Source organism: Ambystoma mexicanum, chromosome 2p (assembly GCF_040938575.1).
Source record: "Ambystoma mexicanum isolate Mex_15411 chromosome 2p, UKY_AmexF1_1, whole genome shotgun sequence".
NCBI lineage: Eukaryota > Metazoa > Chordata > Amphibia > Caudata > Ambystomatidae > Ambystoma > Ambystoma mexicanum.
In genome coordinates, this window is record NC_090923.1 from 1,464,341,425 (window position 1) to 1,464,361,902 (window position 20,478).

Consider the following 20,478-nt stretch of genomic DNA (forward strand, 5'->3'; position numbering starts at 1 on the left):
GCGTCAGCTATGCGTGTGAGGACCTGCCTCACTAGTGCCATTTCCTTGCAGAGCCTGTTGGTGCAGGCTTCCATGCCCTGTCTAATCTCCCTTGCATTCTCGCTGCACTCCTCCTTCAAACGTGCTGCCTCATCAACATGCTGGCCAACCAGCGCTGTTATCTCCTCCTGCCGCTGTCTGATGATGGCCATGTCATGGCCACTGTGTATTGCTCTTGTGGTGGGTGCCGCACCTTGTTCTATGGGTCCAGCATCAGATGAGGACACCGGTGGACTGCAGCACCCTGCCACCATTTCCTCGCCAGACTGGGCATGGCTGCTGGATTGTAATATGGGGTGTGGGCTTGGTTCTTTTGATTGCTGCGGGTGTGCTCCTGCATGGCCAAGTCACAGGTGTCCTCCACATCGGACAGCGGTGTTGTGGCTGCTGCCTCGCCAATGGAACTGTTGGCAGCAGACAGTGGCCCTTCCGTGGGTGGTTCGTGCATTGGGGGGATCACTGGAGTGGGTGCTGCAATAGTTTCTGCCATGGGTTCACGGCTTGGTGATGTGGGTGGTTTGCTGTGTTTGGCCCTCTGCAGGAGTGCACTCCTCCCTGTGCCCCTCAATGTGCTCGCGATGTTGCCTGCCTCCTTTCCCCTGGGTTGTTTCTTGGTGGGTGGAGCCTGTGTCGCAGTGTCCTGCTGATCGCTGTCAGTCTGTGAGCCTGTGGGGGACAAAGAGGGGGGTGGCATTGGTGATAGTTCAACATGCTTCGTGCAGATGTTGTTCATCGTGCTGTTCTATGCATTCGGACTTCATTTGTGGGCATACAGGTCGTAGGACTGTTGGGTGGGTCATTCAAGCATGGGTCTGGGTGGCACCACGTGTCTGTGGTGATGCGTGCATGTGTGTGTGTTGGGATGTGACCCTCACATGGGCAGGGTTGTATGCATGTATGTTTGTGGCCACATCCATGCGCTGATTTAGGGCTCAGATTTGGGGGGATACCTCATCTTTCGAAGTGCAGTGTTTTATGTGGACACTCACCTCCATCTGACGATGTGGGTGCACCATGCTCCATTTCGCCAACTCCATCTATAGTTTCCACACCTATGGTGCTCGCGCAGGTCTCCTCCCACTCCATCAGTTTGATAGGGGATCCTCCACTGCCTCCTGTGGCCATGGGTAGGTTCCGATTGGCAGCCAGGATGCTGCGTACACGGAGGCAGAGATCGTCCCACTGCTTCCTGCAATCTTTCATGGTGTGGGTGATGGTGCCCACCGCACTAACTTTGTTGGCCACCTCTGCCCAGATTGCCTTTTTCTTTATTAGGGTGACATGTCGCATGTCATTTGCGAACACCACCTCCGCGTTGGCGGCAAGCGTCTCAATGAGCATGATGAGCTCCTCATTGGTGAATCGCTCCTTCCGCAGCCGCTCTGCTCCTTTTTTGATTGCCTTGGGCATTGTCAAGGGGTCTTGGTTAATTTTGTATGGCACTGGTGTGGATGCAGGTCCTGGGGGCATAGGATGGCAATGGATTGTGTTTTTAAAGATGGCTGCCGTGCTCTTTCCCGTTCCTGTGCGATGACGCTACTTCCGTTTTCGCATATTTACGGTAACCGCTAATAGCGGTCACCGCTAATGCTGTGTTGCAGGAGGTCGGAAGTGCTATCAGCGCTTTCATAGGTGCCGCTAAGGGTCTTTACGGGGTCTATACCGGCATGGAGGTAGGGTCAATACTGGCAATACACGTTCTTAGCGCCATGCCGGTAAAGGCGGTATCTTACCGCCTATCGTGTAATGAGGCCCATTGTGTTTAAAAGTTAAAGTTAGCCACACTGAGCTACAAAGACATTCCACACCTTCTCCCAAACAATGGAATCTTTTCCCCCTGTGCTCTGCTGAGTATCTGACATGCAAATGTGAAAGGAAATGGGAGGGGCACTCTGGCATGTTGCTGAGAGGGAAGAAAAAGGACTCCCTTGAGCTGAATGAAAATGCTAATTCGGGTGTGACTGAAACCAAATGCCGTGGCAGGAAGAAGCCCATGTGACTCTCTGACTCAGCCGAGCCTTGGAGGCGGGCCAGACTGAAAATGTGGATTTGAAACTAAAGTAACTGTATGTTTTAGAAAAAGACTTATAGCAAATTGTACTGAACTGATAAAAATATGGGATTTATAGGTTATTAAAATGAAATATTCGCTCACAGTTTAAAACTAATCTGGAATCTGTGCGACATTCAGAGACTGAACCACGAAAAAGTTCATATTCTAGCAATTGCGATTATGTTAGGAACATGAAAAATTACAGGAATATGCCCAGAGGGTATGTGTACGCATGTATAAAAGATTGTACAGATCCGAAAATGTGTAACCAACCAAAATCACGAAAAACTGTCATTTTTGAACCAAAACTCGTAGGAATATGAGACTTTGACAGAAGCGTACCTTAAGTAATCTGTAATGTAAATATGCATTATCAATAAGTTTGTGATATTGGAAATATGTTTTTTCTATAAAAAGTAGATTTTCTGGTTAGACACAAAGGGGAAGTTTTTTTTCTTTGGACCATAAACACAGTGTCACTCTGACACATGATGACACACCATGACACACTGTTCCTTTCTCAAATCAGGAGAGGGAGAATTCTCTGACCTATCAGATCCTTAGAGGGTTGGGCATTGTATAATCAGCCTCCCCACCCTTTTGGAAGATGGATAAATAGGGACTGTTGAGGACCCAGAAAGACAGACACATTCACTCATCAACTTATCCACTGCCGAAGCACCCTGAAGGAAGATCCAGACTCCAGAATCCAGACTCCAGAACTCTGAAGCAGAAAGGCCCAACCCAAAAAGCTGAACTCTTCTCAGCTGGCCTTTACCATCTTTTGAAACCTGATTTAAACCCCAAACTTCCAAGGGGCACCCCAAAATCCAACAGCCTGGCTGGGCTGTTTTGCTGCTTCTAGCCAAGAACCCGTGCTAGAACCCAGAGATCCAAACCGGTAGAGCAGTGCTGTAACCCAGAACCTGTCAGATCCAGTCCAAGAGGCCGTGCAGACCAGAGTGCCTTGCTGAGAGCAGAACCAAGCGCCTGAGACCTGTCTGGTGGCGAGTGAAGTCCAAACCCTTGACCTTTGACGGGCCCATTCCATTCCAAAGCCATAGTAGTGAGTATTTAGTATAGAACTGTCCATAGTCATCTCTTAGTTTAAAGTAATCCTATTCAATCCATTTGAACCTATACAGAACTGCATTATAGACTATTGTGTCCATCCTGAATCCTTCTCATTATATAGTCTGTGATAATTGTAGTGATAATCATCTGTGCGCTGATATTTTTCTGAAGAAAGTCGTGTCCTGGCGGACAAAAGTCAGAGCGGAAGGCGCCCTGTTCTGGTGGCTGTCCCGTTGGGTATGTTGCACTTTCATAGCCCCTTAGTATAAGTCCATCTTGGTTCCTAATCTTCAAAGCGCATCTTTCATTTTGAAATCTTGACTCTTTTGAGAAAAATCTACCTTCACTAAAACCTCTGTAAATTTTGAACCGTATGTCCTAGAAACAAAATTTAAATGTCATTTGTTCCGTAATCGCATTTCTCGCGCGCAGAAAAGTTGCCGCGAATTTGCATTTGGCTCAATTTCACTCCATGTAAAAACTGCTATTTCTTGTTTTCAACTTCAGAATTTTATTTTCCATCTGCTAACCATTCTACAATCATTGTTAGCGTCTACCTGAACCAATCCAAAGCAACTCTCACTAGTTCTTTAGCGAATTTAAATCATTTTTAGCATTTTTCCAATTCAATTCAAACCACATTAAAAGCAATTGACCTGTTTAAAATCATTAGTGTTCTCTCTAAGCTTGCTGGGGGGAATCGGGATTGAAACTGCAATTGTTGATTGTTATTCCTGAAACCTGTGTGCCCTCATTCCATCTCTTCACATTGCATATTGGGGGGAGTGAGTAATAACAGGGGGAAAGAGTGATCACCTTGTCTTTGACTGAATTCATATCAAGTTTTATTTCTGTGTTGCATTCTTTCCTATCATTGAATTTCCTTGAACCATACAAAGTATTCTCTGCTACATTATTCTTCCTATTCCTACTCCTAATTGATTAAAGAGATTGTTGATATTGTAATATTACCCATTGCTGATCAATGCATAAATATTAATAAGTGTGATATTCAGATATCCATATTTATAAAAGTGTGATATATATATTGTGCAATTCTTCAAATACATCTTTTAATTTGCAAAACAAACCTATTTCTTGGTTCAGTGAGACCGGGGGGATTCAAAGAGAGGGGCGTTATATAAGGGTACATCATCCAGAATTAAAAGAACTTTTGACATAAAAATATATAAATAAGTGTTTCCATTGGGCATCCCACACTAGGCATTGACTTAGTTGGAGTGCTGAATTGAAATCACTTACAATGCGCAGGACCGAACACAGACCTATTCTCAGCATCTATTGAGCAGATATTGCCTTATCTCCTTCAGCTGGCAAAGGGTGGATTAGTGCTTTCTTCCATCAAGGTACACCTTTTGGCCATCTCCGCTCACACCACAAAGCCGCATCAAGAGTCTCTAGTCGCGGACCCGGCAGTCAAAGCCTTCCTTAAGGGTATAATGCGCACCTTCCCAAGAGAACAGAAACCCATCCTTACCTGGAGCCTTAACACTGTCCTGGCAGCGTTGATGAAAGCACCCTACAAGCCTATTTATAGGTGGGACCTAAAATTTCTGTCTTGAAAAATAGCCTTTTTGGTGGCCATCACGTCAGCCAGACGCATTAGGGAACTACAGGTACTTTCCGTTGAACTGCCATTTACCATCTTTTAGGAAGATAAAGTCATTCTCCGACCTCACCTGAGATTCAACCCTAAGGCTCTGTCTGAGTCTACATTGGCAGAGCAGATCGTATTACCTACCTTCTTCGGTAATCATACAACTGCAGCTGAGCTAACACTGCATTCACTGAACGTGGCTATAACCATACAGTTCTATATGCAAAGGACAAAGGACTTCAGATCCAACAAAAAAGGCTTTGCATCGCATTTGCAGGTTGCAGCAAGGGATGATGTATCTCCAAGCAGGGTCTGGCATGCTGGGTCTCCAGCTGTATCACTCACTGTCACCAAATGAGAGACGGTCCACTACCGTCCACGCCGACAGCAAACTCCACCAAAGCAAGGGCAGCGTCGGCATCATTCCAAGCGGTAGTATCTCTAAGAGATATATGTTGTGCGGCCACATGGAGCATGCTCCACACATTCGCCCGGCATTACTGCTTGGAGGAGGACAACAGAAGGGAAAAGGCAGTGGGACAGGCAGTGCTTCAACACTCATTTGCTTAAGGTAGGAGCAGCCTAATAGGCTTATACTATTTCTCTGTATCCCGCCTTCCTGTTACTTTGTGTCTCTATTATGTGTTCTATGCACTGCTTACTTCTCAGAGTGGGTGTCATACAGATATGTGTATAATTTATTGACAGGCATTGACATGTATATTTTTCAAGATATAAATACAGATGTCTTGCTCTCAGACACGTTCATAGTCTTTTTATCTGCTTGGTATTCTATTCAAGCATGTGAATCTATGAAATATCCAATGCTGGAGAAGTCTTTGTTACTTAGCTGTAACTGTATTTCTCCAGCATTGGTATCTTTCATATTGTCAGGTGAGTATAAAGGCAGTGAATATGGCAAAGGAAATGTGCACAAGATCACAAAGTGAATACCTTTGAGTCAAACAACATGCACACAGGAACCAAGACACATGTTTACTAAAACCGAGGAGTGCAAATAGAGTGTGAAAACAATACAAATATATAAAAAGGGATGTGGGGTAAGCACTTACAAGCTCCTTATGGTTACAAGGAAAGTTGGCAAGCTCCTTACCCACAATTGCTGTTACAGGTACTGACAGCGCTAAGCCCACGTACAGGGCAAGCAACGACAGGATCTGTGAGCTAGCACTCTTGATGGTATTGAATAAGGTAACTTAAAAACAGTACTCACGAGGACAAGAAATACCTCTGGAATGTCAGCAAGCCCACGAACCCTGTTGATCAAACAGGGACACAGAAAGCCTATAACAGCAAAGGGAGGATAACTAAATACATAAGACTCAAGACAAGGGGCAAGTAGGAATAGTGATTACAGAATAGTGAGGAAAACATAGGCATTCACACAGGAGTTAGCTACAACAACACACCACACCTAATAATGGGAAAATAAATGCAGAAGTGCAGGGGAAAACCTGGAATGGATTCCAAGAGAAAGTAAAGGAACAGGAGCAGAGAAAAAGTAATTATAAAGGCAAACCTCCCCCACCCATCCAAGGAAAAAGGCAGGAAGCTAAATTTATAAAGAGGAAAGAGTAAAGCATCAAGGTTTACAGCAGCAAAGGGCAAAGTCAAAGAAATATAGTACACAGGCAAACTGAGCTGCATCAAAAGGGGAAGCACTGACAAATGCTGCCTGCAAACAGAGGAAGACAGAAAGGGAATCTAGGAAGCAGAAATCAATGAAGCACATTAAATTTGAAATCCAGGGATAAGGAACAAGAAATAGAAAATAGGAACTAGGCACAAAGCTAAGAACCAGGAACAAGGGATCAGTCACAAACAGGAACACTGCATCAATGACCAGTGCTGGACTGAAGCAAACTGAGGCTTTTAAAGCTGCTTAACGAGCACACGCCTTAGGTGTGCTGCTTGCTGCACCTGCAGCCATAGGTGTTGCCTATCCTCCAACCAACCTTGTCCTGCAAGGGTGGAGATGAAGCAGTGGGCCAGGCATTCTGGGAAGCATAGTCATTTGATTAAAGCAGCATGCTGGCTGCAAAAAACCTGGAATGGATCCGAAAGGGAAGTAGCTTGGAAAATAAGGATTTAGCGCTCCCACTTCATCACAGCACGGTAGAATAAGGTTCGGAAGGAAAGTCCACTTGGGAATAAACCCCAAATCATGCCCCCAAGTGGTGGGGATGGGAGCTAAGGGAGCAAATTGTGACACATATATTGACATGCGCCCGTCCTCTTCCCCTGGGGAGTGGGTGCTCTGTTTTTTCCAATCAGTCATCACCTGTCAGTCTACATGGTTCAAAATCTGAAGATGGCTGAAAGGGGTGGAGCTTAAGCCCTGCCATCTCATTGGTTAAGGTCAAAAAGGATCAAAGGAGGTGGAAGGACTACACAAGTGAGGAACTACACAGGTCCGATGGTGCTTGTTGTGTAGCATTTTCCATAGGGAAAACGTTTATTTAAGTACCAAATTATTTAAATTACAGAGGATTCCCAGTCTGACAACCGGGAATATTCAAGCATTTGAATCTACGAAAGATACCAATGCTGGAGAAATACAGTTACAGGTAAGTAACAAAGACTTCCCCATGAGAGGGGCCATTCCTCAACCAGTACCTGTCCATCCTTCTCTACCATTTAACATTCTGGTCTTAACACCCACCAGAGCTTCCACCGAGTCGGGTAGTTCTGTCACAGTTTCGACTTCCTCTGCTCACATGACTACTGCTTAGACACTGGCTCCCAGTCCCTCTGCCAATTCTGTGTCAACAGATCCGACTCCTTTGCCTAAACGTGATGTCGCTGGAGGGGATACAGAAGACAATAATGAGGATGAGAAGGATGAATCCCCATTGTCAGCTAAGGCTTTCCAGAATTTTCCATGGTTGCTTGTGCCCGAAGAGATTTCTGCGGAACTGTGCATTCTCTCAGGGGTACTCTCTTTAAGTAAGGGGGACAAATTGGGGATTCTGATTCAAAATGAAATATTGGCAGAAGCCAAAAAGCTGTGGAAAACCCCTCACTCCACATCTCCTGCGGGCAGAAAGATTGATGCCACATACTGTCAACTACAGTCGGATGCTTCAGTATTGGCATCAGATCCTCAGCCTCAATCATCAGTAGTGTCAGCTGCCACACCTATGTCTAGAAATAAGGTTTGTTCATTGTTCGGGAAAGAATCGCAGTACCCATGACAAGATTCTTGAGACTCATGGTAAGTAATAGAAAAAGAAGTATACTCCAACAGCATGCTCTGTCTCCGTCAAGCTAGTGCTGATGCTATGTATGTTCACAGCCGCTAATCAGCGCTAATAGCTGAACATCGCTGATTTCCAGCAATATTTAACACCAGAAAGGGAAGAGGCCTTCAAATCTGGCCTAGAAGAAGCAAGACTCCTCGCTCAAGTCCTTAGACAGTCTTCTATGCACCACATGCATGCCACTTCCAGGGCAACCTGTGTTGACATTGACATGCGCAGAACAGCTGTGACAAGAGCCACGTGGGGATGTGCAAGGCAACATTTTAGGTCTCCTAATTGAGTGCAATGATATTTTCCATGTATCCACGGATGAGGAATTAAACAAGAAAAAAAGCTTCTTCTCTCACAGTCAAATCCCTTACGGTTCTCAGAACTTCTAATAAGGGATTCTTCCCCATTTCCACCTCTGGCTCCACAGAGCCCTAAAACAATGAAGCCTTTGTTCGGATCCCCTCATCCTAGATAGGGGGCAGGATTGCGCATTCCATCAAGGTTAACGTACCATTTCAGGGATTCATGTATTCTTTATGTAGTGTACCGAGGATATCACCTCCCTATACCGCCAATTCCTCCTTGCTCGCTCCCCTCCTACGGTTGGGTTCCTCAGTACTCTTTCTGGATTTCTTTTGTCTTTTACAGATCAATGTAGTAGAGGAAGTCCCCATCTCTCTCGCGAAAGGGAGCGTTTTCTACTCTCGCCTCTTTGCTGAGACATTTGTGTATAGGCACGTTATAAATGCCATATCATATCATATAATTTGCCATTCCAAAGAAGAACCTGGCATGCCTGAGGACGGTATTGGATCTTTCCTTCCTATACCCTTCCTTATGCTTAGAGAAATTCAAGATGGTTATGCCAGCACAAATCGGAAATACTCTGTGCTGGGGAGACTTCCTCTACGTATTGGATCTGAATGATGCCTACCTACACATTCCAATCTATTCAGTGCACAAAATGTTCCTATGCTTCTCCTTATCAGGTTTCCATTTTCAGTACAGGGTTTTCCCCTTCAGGCTGAATGTAGCTGCAAAAGTTTTTTTTTTTAATTAATGGCTCCAGTGGCAGCCTTTTTGCGAGCTCAGAGGATACACATGTACCCCTATTTAGACGACTTGCCCTCCAGCAAGCACAGTTGTATCTTTAGCCTCTCCTGGACCTGTTGTTCTGCCTAGGTCTTTCTGTCAACGAAAAGTAATCTTGACTGGTCCCAACACAGGACATCCAATTTATTTGCTTCCAATGGGACTCGAGTTTGTGGAGAGTTGCTCCCACCTCAGAGAGAATTACAGACCTCAGGTCGGCAGTCTCACATTTCCTGAGGCAACAAGAGACTTCGGCATGGTGGTTCTAGTATCTGCTGGGGATTATGCCAGCGTCAATTCTTTCCGTACCGTGCGCACGCCTCAAGATGTGACGCCTTCAACTTTATGTTGCAGCCTCATGGAACCAGAAATTGGACAACAAGAATTTCAATCCCTTCAAACTTAAAAGCAGACCTCCTTTGGGGGAATGAGAAAAATGTACAGATAGGGGTCCCCTTCCTGGACTCTTCTCCAGTTTTTACCATCACCTCCGATCCATTGCTCACAGGGTGGGTGCAACTTTGGGTGAGCTCCAAACACATGCCCTGTTGTCTCAGAAGGAGCAGGAGCTCTGAATACATTTTCTGGAGTTATTGGCTGTCTTCAAAGCTTTGAAGCTCTTTCTCTTAGTCATCAAGGGTTTGCTGTCCTTATAAGGACTTACAGTATGATGACAATGTTTTATCTCAACAACCAGGGAGGAACCTTTTCTCCCCCTCTTTGTGAGTTGACGATTCAGATCTGGGAACGGGCCATTCAACATTAGGTATCATTGCAGGCAATTCACTTGCTGGGCGACCTCTGTACGGTAGTGGACAAACTCAGTCGTCTATCGAAGGCAAACCACGTGTGGGAGTTGAAGACCTTGGGGTACAAGAGAATTTCCAATTTTGAGTGGTCCCTCTTGAGAATTTGTTTGCAACGGCGCTCAATCACAAATTGCACAGGTTTGCATCATAGATAGTTCAGGATTCAGTGTATCACAGGGATGCTCTCCAGATATCAAGGGATCTCTTCAGCTTTACACATTCCCTTCCCTCCCTCTCATTACGAGGATACCAGACCAATTCTGCAGCTTTTCCAACTGTACATTGACCCTGATAGATCCCGATTGGCTCATGCGCATTTCGGACTCTGACCTCCTGAGATCGAAATGTTTGGGTCCTCTTCATCTTGCAATGCAGGATCTCCTGAACCAGCAGGAGGGGCAGGTGCATCACCCCTCTCGTCTATCGCTGAATTTAGCCGCTTGGTTCCTGAAAAGTTAGCTTACAGGTGCCTAGGGCTAGCCAATGAAAACCTTTCTATCATCAGGCCGCTAGGAAGCCTTTCACTTGAAGTCAATACGAGAGTAAGTTGACTTGTTTTTGTTACTGGGTGGTAGATTAATCATTGGATCCTAGCAGGCTTCTTTGTATAACATCTCATAATTTTTGTCCTACCTGATTGCATCCGGGACCAAAGTCCAATCATGCAGGTCATATTTGTCAGCTATCGGAGCATATTCAGGGTCTCGTGATCTTCCAATTTCGACAAACCGGTTATAAAGAGGCATTTCAAGGGTCTTCTTCGGTTAACCCTGAAGTTACTAGGCCTCACTCGGCACTGGACATTAACATTGTAGTTGCAGCCTTTTCGCGTAAGCCTTTTAAGCCAGTGGCCACCGCAAGCATTAGTTTAGTTTCTTAGAAAACTGCTTTTTTAGTAGCAATCACTTTGACTCGAAGAATACGTGAAATGCAAGCTCTGCCATTTGTAGAGCCATATACAGTTTTTCATAACGACAAGGTGGTGCTCAGGGCTCACTCTTCGTCCCTTTCTAAAATTGTATCCTCTTTTCATATAAATCAAGAGATTGTTTTGCCTATCTTTTGTTCCTTCCTCTCAGTCAAAGGGTGAAAGTACATTACACACTTTATATGTGAGGCGCTCCCTCAAGTTTTGTTTGGAACGTCCCAAAAGCTTTAGGAGACTAGACAGCTTTTTAGTGACTTTTGGCAGTGGTCAACCAGGAGCACAAGCTTCTAAAGCCACTATTGCTCGCTGGATTGTCGCATGCATTATTAAAAACATGTTCCATAATGGCTACTGTCATCCGAAAAGGGACCTAGTCCCTTTTCTATTTTAATGTTGGCTGTGCTGAAGGTGAAAGCACAATCGCAGGCGGGAAAGGCAGATTGTGAATGGTCAATCTGTCTTTCCCAGGTGCGAATTTGCAATATATTAAAGTGGTGTATGATGGGACACTGCTACAGTCTGGCTGCCTTATGTTTTAAGTGCATACCTATCAATTAACTTGCTTTTTCCGCATTTTTATTTGATGCAGGTAAACTGCTATAAATTAACATTGATCTGATTTTTGGGAATGAATTAGATAAACAAAAAAAAAAGAAAACTCCAGAGAAGCAAATGATTTGGAATTCCTTGTGTAAATTCAGTTTTTATGAATGTAATGCAGATAGTCACGATGAAGAACCACTAACATGTCCTTACTTTGTTGATATTGCCTTTTCTATAGAAACATTATCACTGACAGTTACATTTTATTTCGTCTTCAAACCGGGGTTGCGGCTCATAATGCTTGTACTACCAGGAACTCATTTATATGGGTTCCAATCCAAGCAGTTCCACTCAGCCATTGATTGTTTCCAGGTTGATGAAATGAATGCCATTTAATACTAATAAAGATCTATTATTAGGGCAAATGTGTCTTCTGTGGAGAAATTCCACGCTACAATTACACCTTTATGTTATGATGTGTTATGTTACATACCTGTCTTCTTTCTCACTAGGACTCTTCTTATGGACCTGAAAAACATTTCTCAGTGCCAGGCATGTTGACTGCAGTGGCTGGTTCTACTTCATCAGAACAGATAGAATTTAACTGTATCTATGATAAGGCAGCTAAAGTTATTCCCCAAAGCTCAGCCATTCCCTCCAGCAGTGGTATCCACTCAGCACCATGGCAACAGGATAACGCTTTAGAAATGGATCTGAGTCTTCAGCCACCCACCAAGGATGGTGTAACTGCAGCACTAATTGCACGGAACCCCACCACAAGCGATGCATCTGATGTACTTCTTTCACTGACGCAAGTCTATCCAGAGAAGTTTGCCTTATCTGCCACTGCTGAAGAGAAAAAGAATCCACTGAGGCCCGATCCTCTTTTTTTGCCTGCTGGTTCTCTGCATCCGTCTTTTAGTTTATTAATGGAGCAGCGCATGCCTGTGGGTCGGATCGCTAATGAGAACAAATTGGAGAATACCAGCTTTAAGGGGCTCTGCAACCCACTTCCTGCTGGCAAGATCTTGCCAGAGATCAACCAAGGAAAACACAGACATAACAGTTTACAGAGATGTACCTTTCATGGACCCCAGGCACCTGAGCAGGTGTCCACCACTTTGCCTATGAAACATTTCCACATGACCAGCCAGAAACAGAAAACATTCTCTTTACCCACACACATGAACAAATATCCAGTTCCCAAGGCAGCTTCGTGCTCGTTGCCCCTGCCTCCACATCCAGTTTTTCAGCCAACACAAACTGCAGCCAAGCCCCAGTACTTCCACTCTATAGTAACATCATCCTCACCTTCTGGTGCAGTCACCCAGGTTTCTAGCAGCTCATACAAGATTCCAAACCTGAGCTGTGCTGGGAAACTCTCTGTTAGCTCGAGCACTTCAACACCAGCCTTCAAATCATCATTCCTGCTTGGCTCCATCGCAAAGCATGTTGTTCCAACCAGCTGCACAGCACATAGGTTGTCTTTAGCCCAGTGCTTTGTGTCCAGTAGCTCTCTGTCTGTCTCACAATTGCCTCCAGCAGGACATGCTTTAGGTCGTCCAACCCCAAACACTGTTGTTAAAAAATCGTCACTCTCTCAAAAGTTGACGCTGGTTGCTCCACCCTGTGGCTCAGATGCAGATGCTGGTGGGGGAACCTACAGAGTGGCTAAGCTACTTACATCTGTGACCTCTGCGGCGGCATGCAGCACCATATCATCCACTCCAGTTATGGTGAGTATATTGTCAAAAAAGGAGAGACTGATGCCAAATGTTCTGGTGTATAATTGGTTGTTTTACAAGAAACATATTTGTGTTTTCATGAATTTGGTCTTGACTGTATTTCTTGTATTCCTAGACAGTTTTTGCTAAGCTTGCTTCTTGGAACATTTTGCAAGTTGTTGGGGTTATGGCTCTTCTTTACTGTCCTTGAGATAGGGCCTCATTCCGAGTATGGTGGTAGGGGGTTAACGGCACCGGTAAGGATGCCGTTGCTGTTAACCCCCTATCGCCATATTCCGAGGTCCCTTAGCGGTCTGACCAGCCGTACTTAGCGGGACCCGTTACTGTTATTTGCTTCTTCCCTATTCCCATTGAGCCCTATGGGGGCTCAAATGGGAATGGGGAATGGTTTTCTGAATGGGGACTTACCGGGTCCTCCAAGGTTGGAATGACCCGGTAAGTCCCCATTCAGAGACACCGGACCCGGACCCGGGTTTGGAGGCAGCCATGGTGCTAATAGCACCATGGCTACCTCCAAACTCAGAATGACCCCCATAGTCTCCTTAATATTAGTAAGAGGAGTTGAAGAGTGGTGACCTAACTCTTTCTATAAGGGATACTCCTCCTACCCCTTGGATTTGGAGAAAAAGCCACTGATATAGAGGTACTCTGAATCACCTCCCAAAAAAGCGTCCTGTCTAATTCAGCCTTAAAGAGCTTCTCTCACTGTCAAGTATGGTTGTTTAATTTGCTTTTTTCAGTAGTAAGGGTGCTTGACATGTCTCACATGTGATCATATTCTGACCTGCCTCTTCCAGATTTGTTGATCAAGGACTACATCCTTGTGCATTTTTAAGGCTGGCTATTGGGCGAGCCCAAACCTGCATTGTCAGGATTTGTTGACTCTATATTAGCCTTCCCATGACTGAGGTTCCAAACCTCTTTCCACAGAATTGGTGTAGATTTTTCCTGTGCAACCATGTGATTGGGGTTGTTCAGGCCCTTTTGTTTTATATTAGAAGTTCAGAATGAATTCCTTATGATTGGGCTAGTTGTGAGGAACCTGATGGCATCCTCACATCTACTTCCACTGGATCCTGTTCTCAGGTGGCCAGGGAATGGCCATCACTCTTGGATCCCGACCCTGGGGGTGGAGATGCAAGGGAGGATCACCTGGGTGGAGGGACCTTGGGGAGTGGGGGCAGGATGTCTTTTGGTGAGACATGGTATCCCCTTTCCCTTGTAAGACTAAACCCTCCCCCGTCCCTGCCTTCATTGATTATTGCCAGTTATGTCCTCTTGATTCCACTCATTCACACCACTTTGGTACTGGGACGCGGAAGAGGTGACTAGGAGTTGTACATACTCCCATTCATTCACTCCACTCTGGTACTGAGACGAGGAAGAGGAGTGCAGAGTATCACCATTACAAAAGTCAGGCATGTCCAGCAAATAGGAGTAATTGCGGTCAGGCAATTGAAACCAGTTAACAGATCACAGGTGCATAAAAGGTGGGACCGCCAGCAGTGGCAGAGTGACTAGCTTGGGAGGGACTTGCCTGGGAGAGACTTGGCTGGGAGACTGGGAGAGACTTGCTTGGGAGAAACTTGCCTGAGGGTGCAGGCTGGAGAGAGGCTAGCTGGAAGGACGCATTTTGCTGCAGAAGGGAGAAAGTGACACTGGGACCTGTGCGGGCAGTGAGAGGGTCGAGAGTTCTGCAGCCTCCTTTTCTTTTTGCCCACAGCCGGTGCTCTGGGGCACTGGAGGCTCCCAAGCAGTACAGGCCGCCGGTAGCATCCGCGAGGGAAGAGCGAGCTACCAATAGAAAGCCGCGAAGTCCGAAGTAGGTAAGCACTGCTCACCAGGCTCCCAAAAAGAGTACACAGAGCAAAAGGAAGCTGGAGAGAAGAGAGAGAGAAAACCCGCAGTATCAGCCACATACCAGTGAGTGGAAAAAAGGGAAGACTCATACCGGGGTGCTCCTGGGGCTATAACTGGGCACATGAATGACAAATGGTCATGGAACCCAGAGTGAGGGGTTTTGAATACCGAGCATGCTGCAAATTGTAATGCATGCATTTAAATGGAAAGCAAGTGGTATTAAATACCGAACTAAAGGAAAGTTATGATGAACCTGCAAACAAAGTGAAAACCAAGTATGAAAAAAAATAATGAGCAATTATGAACTGAGCATTTTTGAACCACATGAAAAAGCAAGTGATGAGTACTTCAAAACAATTGTTGAATATTGATGAACAAAGTGAAAAGCAAGTGATGAGCACTTATATGTATTGCGAATACAGGGTGGTGGAAAGAGGGAACACCACGGAGTGTGTTGTGTGGAAAACACCTTGTGGCAAAGTCAAGAGATTGCCAAAGAGAATGAGAAGTGAATGAAAACCCATGACACAGGTACAAAGAGAGAAACCTGTGTTAGCAAGAAAAGCTAAAGAATACAGTGTGCCAAGGGGTATCGGTTGCGTGACCTGTTATGGGGGAACTGTGTGGTCCGACAGCTGCACCATGATGGAGTGACCCCTCCTTGGAAAGAGCCAAGGAAAGCAAAGATAAAGAAACTTCATTTTGGAACAGGATTGCTGAAGTGAATGAGAAACAGAGCAATCAATAAGAACTATTGAAAAGCCTAAAGGATTGCAAGGTTGAACTGGAACTATTTTTGAAAGCCAAGAGATTTGAAATGACTGTAGGTTTTGAAGCTGGTTTGAAGCTGAGAGAGCTGACACCTTGTGGAAGGGAACCACGAGCCTTTGTGAACTCTGTTGTCCTTTGGGGAAGGGAACCCAGAGGTCTTATGGAACTATTTTGAACTTGGCAAGGGGAAGCTGTAAAATAAGCCAAGAGCTGGAAGTAGATCAGAACTGTATTTGGAGCACTATTTCTTTTGGTGCTGACATCGCTACACATTGTTTATCTTTAGTTGTGAGGGCAAGTGTAGGTTTTGGACACAGAGAGAGTTTTAAGTTGAACTTACGGACACAGACTATCCTTAGTTTCTTTAGGTAGGGAAATCCCACCTTAACACAGGGCAAGTTAGGTCTTACTCCATCCTGACATATAAGAAAATAAAACATTTTATTTAAAACAATGGGCCTCATTATTACCCTGCCGGTCCGGAAACAACGGTGGCAGTAAACCCGCTGCCACTGTTGTCTCCGGACCGGCAGACTACGAGTTTAGCAGGCGGGTGGCCTTACTTCCGCCAGGTTTGAAATGGCGGGAGTAACGCCACCCGCCTGCTGACGGAAATGGAAACACTGCCACCGTTAATTAGGGTGCCGGTGTTTCCACGGTCCCCATTCCCATGGAGTTTTAACAGACTCTATGGGAATGCGGAGTAACGGAATGCCGGCTCCGTAATTACTGGATCACCGGGGCTCTAATGCCCCGGTAATTCTGGCAAGTCCGGAGCCGGTAATTCATTCCGGGTCTGGCGGCAACCTACCGTTTTTTCCGGCACGGTTGCCACCGGACATGGAATGAGGCCCACTGAATCTTTTGTTTGTGTCTTGCTTCATGATGCCTTCACATTGTCCAGACATGTTTGTTTGAGTGTGGGGGAGTCCATACCTGTTCTCTTTGTATTTAGGGAAACAAGAAGACATATCAGCAGAAATGCTAATCAATCGACCTCAAAACGAACAAAATGAAAGGTTTCTATGTAAACTATAACATTTTTTAATTAAAAAAAAAAATGTTTAGGGAAACTGGGCCTCATTCCGAGTATGGAGGTAGTCATGGTGCTATTTGTGCCATGACTACCTCCCATACCGGTACCGACTCTGCCCTGGTTCAATGGGGACTTACCGGTCTAGTCCGACCTTTGCGGGACCGATAAATCCCCATTGAAAAATCCATTCCCCATTCCCATTTCAGCCCCCATAGGGCTCAATGAGAATGGGGAAGTAGCTAATAACGGTATCGCAAATTGCGGTACTGTTATTAGCTCCGAAGATCCTTAACGGGTCCCATCCACAACGCCTGGTAAAACCAGGCGTTAAAGGATGGACCCGCTAAGGGACCTCGGAATAGGGTGCAAAGGGATTACCGGCACCGATGTCCTTAACGGTGCCCGGTATCCCTTTGCGCCCACCTCGGAATGATGCCCACTGTGTCTGCTTTCCTAATCTTGGGGTGAAGCCAGTGTGAGAAACCTGACAGTGTTCTCCCACCTACTCCCCCAGGGTCCTCTAGTCAGGTGGCCAGGTAAGGGCCATCGCTTTTGGATCCTGACCCTGGGGGTGGACAAGCGAGGGAGGATCATCTGTGTGGAGGGTCACAGGGATTGGGAGGAGAACATCCAAGGGCAAAACATGGTATTGCCCCTTTTTCGATTCAACCTCAAAACCCTTTCCCTCCGCTTTCATTGGGTATTTCCAAACCCATTCCATCACCGCCTTCCCATTTCCATCAAAATACTGGGACAAGGAAGAGACAACCGGGATTAGTGAAGATTTCCTATAAAAATAACATGGGGAGTGAAAGGGTAACTGGCTGTAGAAATTGTCCCATTGACAGAGTCAGGCAGAGTCAGGCATTTACTAATTATCACTCACACCTGACTCCACTTGACTGTTTTTCCAACTATAAAAGGTGTGGTTCTAGACAGTTGAGAGAGCGAGCTGGGGACGTTGTTCGGACCAGAGAAGCCAAGGAGGAGAGAGCAGCAGGAGAGATGGCCCAGAGGAGAACGGCATGCTGAGACGCTGGGCCGGAGTTGGTGAGTTGCTTCAGTATAGCCAGGGAGCCGTGTCTCCAGAGAGTCGGAGCGAAGCACCCTGCAGGCTGCTATTGGCAGTCAGAACATTGCTTATTCCCTTGGGACCTGTGCCGGCCCCAAGGGCGTCTGAGGGGCAGATGGTGAGACCCTGACCTCAGGCCCTAAAACCAGAAGGGACCACATGTTACTACGCTGCTGCGGGGTGAGTCTTGTGAAAGTAAGGGAGAGAGAGACTCAGGAGCACGCAGCTGATCGAAGCGGAGCGGGCGAAAGGAATGCATAAATCAGCCCAGTGTGCGGAAAGGAAGAAAGAAATGAAAAGAAACTAGTAAAGCAATATAGATTGAAACAAGAGTGACAAGATCAAGAGAAAGCAAGAAAAGCAGAGTGTGCAAGGGGCGTGAAGTGAAATAACTGTAATAAAGAGGGCATGGGTGATCCAAAACGAAACAGATGAGTGCAAGTGACCCGGCAGAGTGGAAAGTGTGCAGGTGTGCACAGGAAAGCTGGAAAAGGTGCCAGTGGGCATGGAAAGGTAAAGAGAGTGAAAGCATGGACGAGAAAGCTGGAGAAAGTGCCAGGGGGCACAAAAGGGACACAGATGGTGCAAGTGTTCACGGAGGAAGTTAAAGAAGTTGCCAGTGGGCACAAGAAGGAGAGGAAAGTGCACGTGTGCAGGAGAAGCAAAGAAAACAGAGGGGAACATGAAGGTGTGCAGAAAACCCCTGAAGGTAAAGGGTTAGAAACAGGAAATAAAAGATAGTGGTTAAAGCTCAGAGTGGTCGTGCCTAGGAGGAGCCGAGAATCTGGTGTTTTCAAAAGTCTCTAATGCTACCCCTTGAAAGAATCTATTATATATATATATATATATATATATATAAAACAAAGTTGTGCTTGTTTGTGGGTTTGTATGTGGCGTTCTTGGGGACGTAACTCCTCATGAACGGTGAGATCTGGTGTCATGAATTTTGCATGGAATATTCTTTATTTCATTGCTGAATGAATGCAACTATTTCTGGCTCGACAGGTCACCCCGCTCCCGAGATGATCAATCTTTTTGGTTTTTCTGCTTTGTTTTTCGCCATTACATTTTGTGGTAATACACCGCAATCTACAGGTCATTTGTACAAAGTGCTCATCATCGTGCATCGAAGCTGAAACATGATCAACATTCTGAAGAAGGAAGATCTTAAAACCAAAAAGCTGATATAATTCAACATGCTTTAAGACAGAACAATGAAAGTGCTGAAGAACCTGAAGCAAGACTTACTAATCAGAGAATTTGTGCTGCAAACAATCAAAGCAACAAAACTGCTGAAGAAACTGAAACATGACCTTCTGTTAAGAGAATTAGTGCTGCTGAACAACGAAAGAATGAAACTGCTGAAGTAACTCAAGCAAGACTTATTGATCTGAGAATTCATGGTGCTAAAAAACAAAGCAATAAAACTGCTGCAGAAACTGAAGTGAGATCTACCAGTCAGAGATTTAAAAATCTGAGGATTGAAATCCCAGGCGAAGTAAGTAGTTAAGCTAGTTGTATATGAAAGAAAGGTACATTCTGACAAAATGAAATAGTGTTTTGAAACCCAAAAGGGGCCTGAGCTTGGGGAAGGGAACCCTGAGAGGCCTACACGCTGACCTTGTATTTGAACTTGGAAGAGGCATACGCTTGTGGAAGGGAAGCTTAAGAGGCCTATCAAAATTGGAATTGTGATTATTTGGTGTTACTGAAGGAATTGAAGCTTGGGCAAGGGATCCCAAAGGCATTACGAATATTGACATTGTTTGAACTATGAAGATCCTATGAACAGTCCCTTTTGATTGAGTTCATTCTTTTGAGGCTGGCTAACCTGCAGCTGGTGAGAAGAGCACCTGAAACCAATTTTGGTTTCCTATTTGTGTTGAAGCACCACTTTTTGCTTTTGAAAGACTTACTAACATATTTGTATCAAAGAGGGAGGGCAATCATAGGTTTAGACACAGCTGGGTTTTTATTTTGGACTTCTAGACTTTGACAGCCCTTAGAAACACCAGTTAAGTGAACCATCCCTTTAGTGTTAGGGCCAGTTAGGCATTACACCATCCCAGGAACTTTAGTAAATTAAGGTTTTGGAATGATTATCTTTGAGTCTTTGTCTCACTTGATACCATGCCTGTCTCACACCAGCCTTGTTTCCTTGACACTTCCGAGTGGGGTGGGAGGGCAGTTAAACTTTCTAAGGAGTTGGGGTAGCCATGACCTCCCTTCCTGTGACAGCTTACATGTACATCCCTAGCACTTATAGATCACAGATGAAAATCCTCAGGGCTGGAGAATTCCAGACCTGCTCCTTAACACTATCGGAGATGTGCCTTTTGACAGGAGCAACAATATGGAATGCACATTTCAGGGATAGGGGACAAGCCCACCTTGTCCTGAGCATTGTGGGAACATTGGCCCACATTTTGGGAAGAACAGGCTAGGAGATGGGTGATTGCTGTGGAGGTCTAAATTAATGTATATGTTGGAGGACCCAGAAATGACTCCACCAGTACTTAGGAATGTGGGCCTAACTCCTCATAAGTAGGTGAAATGAGGTCTGATG

At 45.4% G+C, this 20,478-nt stretch overlaps 1 protein-coding gene across 1 annotated transcript in view; it reads left to right on the forward strand.

The window, feature by feature from the left end:
- UBN1 (ubinuclein 1) overlaps nucleotides 1-20,478 on the forward strand; it is a 2,005,314-nt gene that overhangs the window by 1,807,620 nt on the left and 177,216 nt on the right. Inside the window, exon 15 of the mRNA XM_069646040.1 lies at nucleotides 11,941-13,164. Coding sequence (XP_069502141.1) covers nucleotides 11,941-13,164 — 1,224 coding nt within the window. The remainder of the gene's footprint in view (nucleotides 1-11,940; nucleotides 13,165-20,478) is intronic.